Genomic DNA, 10,186 nt, shown 5'->3' with positions numbered 1-10,186 from the left:
TTCCCGCTGCCTCAGTAAAGCAGCCAGCATAATCAAGGATCCCACGCATCCTGAACATTCTTGCTTCCACCTTCTTCCATCGGGAAAAGGACACAAAATCTGAGGACACGTACCAATCAACTGAATAACAGCTTCTTCCCTGCTGCCATCAGACTTTTGAATGGACCTACCTCACAATACCTCACAATAAGGTGATCTTTCTCTATGTCGTAGCTATGACAGTAATACTAAATTTTGCACTCTCTCCTTTCCTTCTCTATGAGCAATATGCTTTGTCTGTATAGCGCACAAGAAACAATATTCTCACTGCATGTTAATACATGTGACAATAATAAATCAAATCAAAAAAGTCAACATGTATAATCAGACACACAGTAACAGGTCCCTTTTCAGTTTATATTTTATTGAAACATAAATATTTCACTTGAATAAAGCAAATGTCTAACAAGTTGAATAAAAGCAGTAAAGGGAAAAGCCTTCACAAACCATTAGTTTTTTTTATATTTAGAGGACACACGATGGGAGGAGCAGTGTAGTGACTATTTAACAATATTCCAAACAATGTGAAATCTCAGGACCCACAATTGATGTGATGTGTCTGTGTAGGAAAGAACCAGGTGCCAAGTGGATATTCTTCAAATATCACCACCAAGTCAACATGCCATATCTTTATTATGTGATTGCACACCTTATGATTAAATCCTAGAGTGATTAGAAAAGCATCCTCTCATTTTGCATTGACAGATTTATTTGTGCATGTGGTGGATAAATGTGGGGCAATACTCCAAAAGCATTTCTGATTCAGTGCTCCATTTAAGCAGTGCATGCTGTGTCAGAAATGTCCCACCATCAATCTTGAGTGCAATCAGGCAAAGGAGACACAGCTTTCTGGCTCTCTGTGGGCTTTTGACTCTATTCACAGGACATAGACCTTATTGTTTTCAGTCACAAGCGGAATGAAGTGAACCAAAATCATTCACATTGTGACGTTAAGTATCTGGGAGATTGGCCTTCTGTAAAACACAACCATTTAAAAATAATTTACAAGCATTTTCAATTAGCAAGAAATGGGACTCACTGGGATGACGGGTGGGTTGATATTAACAGAACAATCTCTATTCTGCTGGTCTTCTTTATTGGTGTTCATCAAAGCAAAGGATGAGCTGTGTTTCACTAGAAACCAAGTGTGTTCTCATTGCTTTTGTACAGATGCCCCTAGGATAATACTGTCTAAACAATGTTCTTGATGTGTTGCATAACGTAATATTTTAATGTGTTACAAAATAACCAGGAGGTTCAGTCTGCAGCAATTCATTTTAATTAGATCCTTAGGGCTGGCAGAGAGAAGAAATTTTCATCCCATCAGTGCAGGTGATTCAAAAGCTAAGACTCAGAAGTGAAAGAACAGTGTTGGTTCCTGCCGCACCAATTTGCAGCAATGATCACTTTGACACTTGATATTTTGACAATGCTCCCCTGCCCTTCATCTCTCGCCCTTCACCTGTGATCGGCAGGAGACCAGCGAGGGGAGGGTTGAGCCTATTGGATTTAGTGCATTAAACATGCAATTTGGAGATTGCTATGTCCACTGAAAGCTTGAAAATCTTCACAATGAATATTTTATTTCAATCAGATCAGTTCTTTATGCAGAAGTAAATAACTAAACATACTGTAACTGGGAGTCTGTTGCTTTAAGTGAAAAGCATGAAATAATCTCTGACAGTGGTTCGTCACATCACGATAATTAAGCTGAAGTTGCAAGAAGACCACAGGACCAGTCTAAATCAATAAAAGTCTGTTTCTAATTTCAGAAATAATAATACCTTATAATAATCTTCTACTCACAATGCAACTGATTTATGCCTTTGACCCAGATTTTCCAGTTTGGATTACACTGACCTTCAGTGATGAGAAGCATGGTTTTCAACCAACAGTAACTTTCAATATTTTAGCAACTATGTCACACTAGCCTGGGCAAAACAGCCAAAGTGCAGCAGGCAATCATGACAATGGCATGAGAATGGGGGGAGGGAAAGGATGAGAAGGGGATGTGCTCCCCAAATTCTTTTGGCATTAATTATATGCCCTCATCTTTGAAAATCAGATCCAGAACTTACCCCAACTTCCCATCCCCAAACCATGACACATTTATCTCTGTTCAGTTATAAACCTCAGACTTATACTTCCTGCTGTCAAAAACAATTTGTTGACTGGTCCGGTTGCTTGTGAATAATGTTGAGAGGAAGCTGTGGTAACCATTAAAACTTTGGCTGCATTCCCAGTGTTCTTTGCTCATGCTGTATCCTCACACACCTGCTGTAAGACAAAACATTCCTTAGAAGGATTTTTTTCTTTTTTTTTAAACACACATTTTCTTTAAAAAATATAAGAACAGTTGCAAACTTTATAGAAGATGAGTGATGATTCTGTGCTTTTTTTCTTCTTTTAGGAAGACAAAAACTGATGTAAAATTATTCACTAATTACTATAGCAATAAATCCTCTATTATGAATACAATCATTCTATTTTACATCTTCACTTTGCACATTTCCCGTAAACAACACACTCAAGAGCTTTCGAGTAAAAGTGCTTCAAATGCGAGATTCTGTTCCTTGAACTAAGAGAACACATGAAAACCTATGGAAAAACTATAAACACAATTATGTTGGACTTCGCTTTAATGGCTTCTTCAATATGCTGCCTCTTGGAAATGTACACAAATTCTCTGGGATCTCTCTGCATACACAGGCAACATGTTCATCAAAGTTGTCATTAAATCCCCAAATGCTATAAAGGAAAGCTGGAAAACAAACTTTCTAAAATGATTTTTTACTCCACTCAAAGTTACAAAGTCAATGCTCAGAACAAACTGGGCAGATCCAAATCCATCTCTCTGTTCACTGCAAAAACTAAATTCAAATTGAATCCAATTCATGGTCCCACAAACACTGCAGACACCTCAATTCTGCCTTGCTACTACTGCTTAATGCCTCGTAACAGTTAATTCGTTGGAGCAGGACATTTTATGTGGAACAGTGACATTGTGAGGCCCTCCCCATAAATTGGAAGCAAACCTTCTGCCATGTTCATTTGTTGTGTTGAGTAATTAGGGTGGCACAGTGGTTAGTACTGCTACCTCACAGCACCAGGGACCCGGGTTCAATTCAGACCTCAGATGACTGTCTATGTGGAATTTGCATTTTTTTCCCTGTGTCTGCAAGGGTTTCCTCCGGATGCTCCAGTTTCTCCCACAGTCCAAAGATGTGTGGGTTAGGTTGATTGGCCATGCTAAATTGACCCTTAATGTCATGGGGACTATCAGGGTAAATGGGTGGGGTTACAGGGATAGGGTCTGAGCAAGATTATGGTTATTGCAGACTTCTGCACTGTATGGATTCCATTATTATTTTTTGAATTTGGCAGTTTTGAAGAAAATCACATGTACCAGATACTTGGCATATCTTCACACATAGGTGATTGGGCACGATTCCAGAGCATGTTCTGGTAGCAGGAAGCTTGTTTACAAGCAACATCAGGAAAGTTACTTGCAATTTGAGCTGTCAGTCTTCCTCCTCACTGACATATATTCAGAAAATGTGGGCTATAATGTAGTGAACTAGATGAAATAATGGATATTGTTCCTGCACAAAGGTGGGAATTAAGGAATATCTGATTTACAGAAAAGTGTGTCTGGACATTGAACAAAACGTGAAAAGCTCTTAATAAGTTCCAGAAATACAGCTTGGATGATGTGACAAATTGGATTGTCTTTTTGACTCTTTCACACATCCTGGTGCTTCAAAACAAGAAGTTAGGGCATGGTGGCACAGTGGTTAGCACTGCTACCTCACAATGCTAGGACCTGGGTTCGATTCCCAGCTTGGGTCACTGTCTGTGCAAAGTCTCCATGTTCTCCCTGTGTCTGCATGGGTTTCCTTCCGGTGCTCCGGTCTCCTCCCACCGTCTGAAAGACATATAGATTAGGTGCCTTGGCCATGCTAAATTCTCCCTCGGTGTATCCTAACTGTGAATCTTCACAGTAACATCACTGCATTGTTAAATGTAAGCCTACCTGTGACTAATAAATAAACTTAACTGAACAAATGCCTGTGAAGCTGACCACAGAATGCCACTTCCGAAAAACTAATAAACTGAATTCCAAGTCTGTGATAGAAAGGAAGACAGAGAAAAACCACTGACACCGTCAAGTCTATGATTTGAAACTCGCAGAAAAAAATCCAAGGCAAAAAGATACTATTTAGCCCTGCCCAGCCAGAGGCTATTTTTGTACTGCCCCGATGCCATCAGTTTATTCTTCAATTTAAGAAACACTAAGTTAATTCCCTTTCCTTCTTCAAATAAACGAAATCAAGCAGTGCATTCTAAAACCTTCAGCTTCTCCTTCCAATAGGTGTCACTCCTGTCCTCTTTTAAATGTGTGAGAGATCTCAAATCCACCAACGTCACAACTAACTCTATTCCACATCTCCACTGCCCATGAGAAGAAACGCTGTTTCGCTTTCCAGACATCTGATGACAATCGAGCAAAACCACCACAGGCCCGTCCATACGATTGACCCTGCATGGGAAATTTAACTGTGGTATCAACACAACCAATCCCAGCATGTTCCATAGAGCCTTGGTCATTCCTTATTTCATCAATCACATTACAAACCAGATGTTCCCCCATGGCAGCTCCCTCTGGGCAGAAGTAATCAATATTTGGAGGGGATTGACTATAAATCCCAAATTACGATGAAGGATTAACAGAAATATCACAGAACTCATGTACTTTTTTATAAACTAGTTACAGGTGAAACCTGTGAAAATACAGTAGCAACAACAACAATAACACTACCAACGACTTGCATTTATATTGCATCTTTAATCTCCCAAGGTGCATTTTGGGAGTGTCATCAAACAAAATTTGACACCAAGTAACATAAGGTGATATTAGGGCAGATGATGAAAGGTTTTGCCAAAGAGGTAGGTTTAAAGTAGCATTTTTTACAGTGGAATGAAAGGCAAAGAGTTTGTGAGAGGGAATTCCAGAGTTTAGGACCATGGGAGCTGAAGGGATGGTCACTAATGGTGGAACAATTATAATTGGGAATGTTCAAGAGGCCGAATTAGATCTCTTGGGAGATTTGGGGGGTTGAAGGAGGTGACAGGGAGGGGAAAAGCCATAAGCAATTTGAAAACAAGCCTCAATCAGCAAAGGAAAAATATCCCATATGTCTCCTTAACCACCTTATTGACCAGTCCTACTAACTTCAGAATCCAAGGCTTCTCTGTTCCTTTACACTATGTAGCATTTATTGTGTATTCTCTTGCTTTGTTTACCCCATCCAAATACATTACTTCAAACTTCTCCAGACTGAATTCCATGTGTCACTTTTCTGCCACCTGGCAGGTCCTGCAACCCAGAATTTGCTACTTCATTATCAATCACAATGCCTCTTTTTGTATCATCTGTAAACTCCTTTATTATACATTATACCTGATATGATGTGTCTTCAAAAACACCCATTGATCATTACCCTTCACTGCTTGCCACTGAGACTATTTTTGATCCTACTACTACTCTCCCTTGGATACTACCTTTCTGGCCAGTCAGCCATGTGGGACCTTGCTAAAATCAATATAGATTACATCAAATTCACTACCCTCATCAACCCTCCTTGTTACCTCCTCAAAGAATTACATCAAGTTATTTAGGCACAACGTTCCCATAACAAATCCATGCTGACTGTCTCTAATTAATCCTTATAACTTTCTAAACAACAATTCAAAATGGACAATGACTTTGGTTTTCCCAAGATTTATTTGAAGGAAATTTCTGCCCATCCAGAGCTGAATGACAGTCAAGTAGTCTGATAATTTAGAGACAGTGGAGGGACCAAGAGTGTTGATGGTGAGGTAGAGCTGGACATATCCAGTGTACATTGGGAAACTGATACAATGTTGCCAGGGGAGAGAATGGAAATGGGAAATCAGAGGGGGCCAATGATCAATCCTTGTGGAAGACCAGAGGTAATGGCTCAGGGATGGAAAGCCATTGCAAAACTCTACCATGTGATCAATGAAATGGAATTGCAGTTCCACCCAGCTGGATGACGGTGGAGTGATGTTGGAGGAGAATAGTACAGCTAACCTTTACAAAGGTTGCAGACAGTTTGAGAAGGACAAAGAGGAAAGTTTAACTTTGGCATAGTGACAGAAGAGCTGTTTTGGAATTGTGACAAGGGCATAATAAATCATATGGAAGAGGTTCAAACATAGAGGTGTGAGAAGATGGACACTGATTTGTGAATTGGCAGACCTTGGTGAGGAGAAGAAGCTTGTAGATGGGGAGGAAGTTTGGAGAGGTCAAATGTTGGTGTTTGAAGAGAGTGGCAATAGAGGTTTGAAAGTGATGGAGGACAGCAGTTGAAGACAAGAGCTTGTTAACAATGTCACCTGATATGGGAGCCATTAGTTTACTGGAAATAGGGTCAAGGGAGCAGGAAGTGAGTCTTACGGACAAGATGCGCTAAGAGGGCATGAGGAAAAGAAAAGAAACTGAAGAAAGGTTCACAAAAATGACTAGAACAGGAGTCGGGTGGGAAGAAGCTTTAGAGAACATTTTTCCCAGCGGGCTAGAAGAGGGAAGTGGCAGAGATAACTGATTGGATCATCTCAGTCTTAGTGACAAAGAAATTCATGAACTCATAATGCTTGTTGTCGGATGTACAAATGGAAGAGAGAGGGATTTACAAAGACTCAATCGTGAACTGAAGCCAGAGATTATCTTTGCATTCCAGGTTTGTCTGGAATAGCGAGTGGTTTTACAGATGAGAGCAAGAACAGATAATGCTTTACAGCCAGAACAGAAAGAAGTAGGGGTGGGAGGGGAAATGTGGGTGGAAAGCAATACACACAAGTGATCTTGGATTGCCTCGTTTGCGATCAAAATGAAAGGAGGGGCTCGGTGAGGTAAATAAAACAGAAATTAAAAAACACAGAGAGTAAAATGGAAATAGAAGAGATGGACTTGGGTCAGCCAAAGCACGCACTGTAATGGACACAAAGAAATCAGGTTACAGAGGCTTGGTTACATAACAATTACTAGGATATATAAAACTTGGCATAAATGGGGAAAAGAGAGGAGACAATGTGAAATGTTCAAAATTATATATCCCACAAAAATAGTTTTACTTATCTTCCTGTTCTTATATATATATTACACAAGCTACAACTGTCTAAATGTAGGTCAGATGCACTGACAGTGATTTTCAAGCACACAGCCTATTCTATCACCACTGAACCATGAACTGAAAAGTACTGTAAATGTGCAATATCGATTATATATTGAAATGGTTTAGTTGCCATTTTTCAAGAGGCTGAATTGTGATTCAATGAAAAGTGTGCATGATTGGACCGAATATCATACTTCTGTCAAAGTTATCTACTTGACAATCCACTTAACAGAGATCTTAGAGGATATTCATCCAAGTGTTTTTTTTTACAACACCATCGAACGATTCGTAAAGTCAAATCTGACCAGTACCATTTCGCTCCAAAAATATACTGGAAGCAACAAGGAACAATAAATACTTTGAAAAGGAGCATCGTGATGCTTTGTCATTGTGAGAGTGTTCATTTTCTAAATCTACTGGCATATCTACCTCGAGGAAAATCACTGAGGCCTCTACTGCAGAATCTTTACCCCCACCCCATTGCTTCACCCACTGTTCTTTGAAACACAATGCAATCATTTAAACCTTGTAATCTTTCCATCAGATATTACTCTACTGTTATAGTACCTATATTGCCAATGCGATGAGTGAGGTACTCTAACCAATCAAAATGGTGTTGTGTGACAAAAGAAAATATAAAATTCCTGAAGATCCTATTCTAAATTGAAGTGATCTATAAATTCAGATACATTTAAAAACAGCTGTGCATGAAAACTCAATATAAAATCTTTACTCTGCTTTCTTTAACCTACCAAAAGCTTATTAACAGCAATGTTAAGATGGACAATGCAATTTGTGAATTTGGATTATCTACAAAAAAATGGGAATGCTTCCATCAAAGCAGCCTTTACAGTAAGTGAGTTTTGCAATCTAAAAGTTATTAAAGCTGTGCCCTTGTTGTCCAAAGATACACAATTCTCATCAAATGTTCACCAAACACTAGTTGCACTAGAAAATTAGTAGTCTGTACTAGTTGTTTTATGTGTGTTTTTGTCTTCAAGCCAGAACAAGTCTATTTTTGATTTCTCAGGTTCGCGTTTATTCTGCTGAGGGATGACTAATGAATCCTGGAATCTTAGCCCTAAGTTTCCTATGCAGCTACAGCATTCACCATGCACAGACTGGTGATGAAGCAGATTTACAATATCCAGGGTCATTAGTTAATCAAATACAAACAGATTGCTGAATGTTAAATTAAGTATGAAATGGTGATGATAAGTAACAAGTCCAGAGCATTAAAACTCTGGAGGAAAGGCAATTAATAGTCCAGATCTAACTGACTCAGACTTCAGCAGGTTTCTCAGTCTCAGGCAAATCATCTGGTGAACAGAGGGAGACAAGTGAGGGAGCAATCCACACACCATTCAGATATATCTTCTGATGGATCAACCAAGTACTGGCATTGAAATTAGCCACAGAATCAACCATGGATGCAGATTTTCCTGCTTTCTTGGTTGATGCACCCAACACAGAATTTGGGGTAGTCGGAATTAGAGGTTAGGGGAGAGGTAACTCAGCATGGAGAACATTCAAACATTAAAACATTATTCACACAACGTTCACAATTTGACAACCCACCAGAGATCTGAGTCACTGTGCTAAGAACAGACCAAAATGCTGCCACTTGAATAACGGAGTCAGAGGGAAAGGACAGATGGAGTTTTCATTGGAGAATTACACTAGATTAAGGCCTGTGAAACAAAAACAGACTTAATCTGGCTTTGAGAGTGTTTTGTGTAAGGTCGACTACACTAAGCTTCGTGATCCACTGGAATATCTACGCCTGCGTACAAAAGGGTTGGGAGGACAATATTGGTGAGGGTGATTGTAGGGTGGGGGTGGAGGAGGCAGAGGTGGCTGATGAGTGGTTTTCACAGGTGTTCCTTGAAGCCGATCTTCTTTTAACTTGCGAGGAGTGGAGCTAGTGGAGTTGGTGTCTATTCCCGTTTGATGGATAGGCGTCTCATTCTGAGGGGTGTCCAACTTGTCTGTTTTCACAGGGAGTACTATGACGTTGACAATCTGTTGGCACTGCAGTAGTGTTTCAGGGAGATGGTCCACAGCTCCTGTCACTGCTGAGTTTTCTTGCTTGATGTTAAGGAGGGTACTCTGCTGGACTGCGCACTCCTGGTTCCCCACTGAACTGTGCTGGTAGGCTTGAAGCCTGTTGTGAATTGACACCTAGATTAGAAACAGTCAACAGTCAACATTATTACTTTATATATCATTATATATTTTCAGCAAGTTGCTCTTGTTTTTCATGGCTAAGGATTATGAAGAAAAGACACTAATTAGTTTGAGATTTTTCTCACACTGTGCTTGGCAATTGTTTCATAAGATATAATCTGACTTCATGAATAGATAATTTTCTTTATAAAACTATACGGTTATTCCCGAACTATTTGGAATAAAGTTTCCGCTTTGTGTGCAATTGGTGATTCTGGTGCATATTGTGCCCAAAATTGCACCTGTTTTGAAAATACTTTACCCTGGGTTTCCATTCAAACTCACTTGCATGTTTCTGAATGTCAAAACCTGCCATGAATCAGCACAATCAGGCCATGCTTTAAAATGTAAATTTATTAAATAAAATTTACATGAAAAATATTCTTTGATATGTAGAAGAGTGCTCTTTCCATAATACAATGGAAAATGGGGTTTATCAAAAAAAATAACATTTTATTAGGAACAGAAGAATAGGAGCAGGCCATTTGGCCCATCCATCCTGGTCCACCATTCGACTAGATCATGGGTTATGATCTAGCTCAAAACTACTTTCTAGTGATATTCCCATATCCCTTCCTGTCACTAGTAACCAGAAAACCTTTGATTTCTGTCTTAAACATGCTCAGTGTTTGTGCTTCCAAAGCTCTCTGGGACAGAGAACTTTGAAGATTCACCACCCTCTGAGTGGATAAATTCTTCCTCATCTCAGCCCTAAACGGCCT

General features: G+C 39.5%; 1 protein-coding gene across 3 annotated transcripts in view; it reads right to left on the bottom strand.

Annotated features, from left to right (window-relative positions):
* Positions 1 to 393: 393 nt before the first annotated feature.
* LOC145344127 (IQ motif and SEC7 domain-containing protein 3-like) overlaps positions 394 to 10,186 on the bottom strand; it is a 436,903-nt gene continuing 427,110 nt past the window's right edge. The window contains exon 14 of one of the 3 annotated variants that reach the window (XM_080190991.1): positions 394 to 9,419. In XM_080190991.1, the coding sequence (XP_080047117.1) occupies positions 8,985 to 9,419 (435 nt within the window). In that variant the 3' untranslated portion in view covers positions 394 to 8,984. The remainder of the gene's footprint in view (positions 9,420 to 10,186) is intronic. The other 2 variants (XM_080190994.1, XM_080190992.1) reach the window with 2 other exon arrangements.

This window comes from Carcharhinus amblyrhynchos, chromosome 6, assembly GCF_965287045.1.
Source record: "Carcharhinus amblyrhynchos chromosome 6, sCarAmb.v2.hapA, whole genome shotgun sequence".
Lineage (NCBI taxonomy): Eukaryota > Metazoa > Chordata > Chondrichthyes > Carcharhiniformes > Carcharhinidae > Carcharhinus > Carcharhinus amblyrhynchos.
Note: the sequence above shows the minus strand (reverse complement) of the source record. Positions and strands in the feature narration are given on the sequence as shown.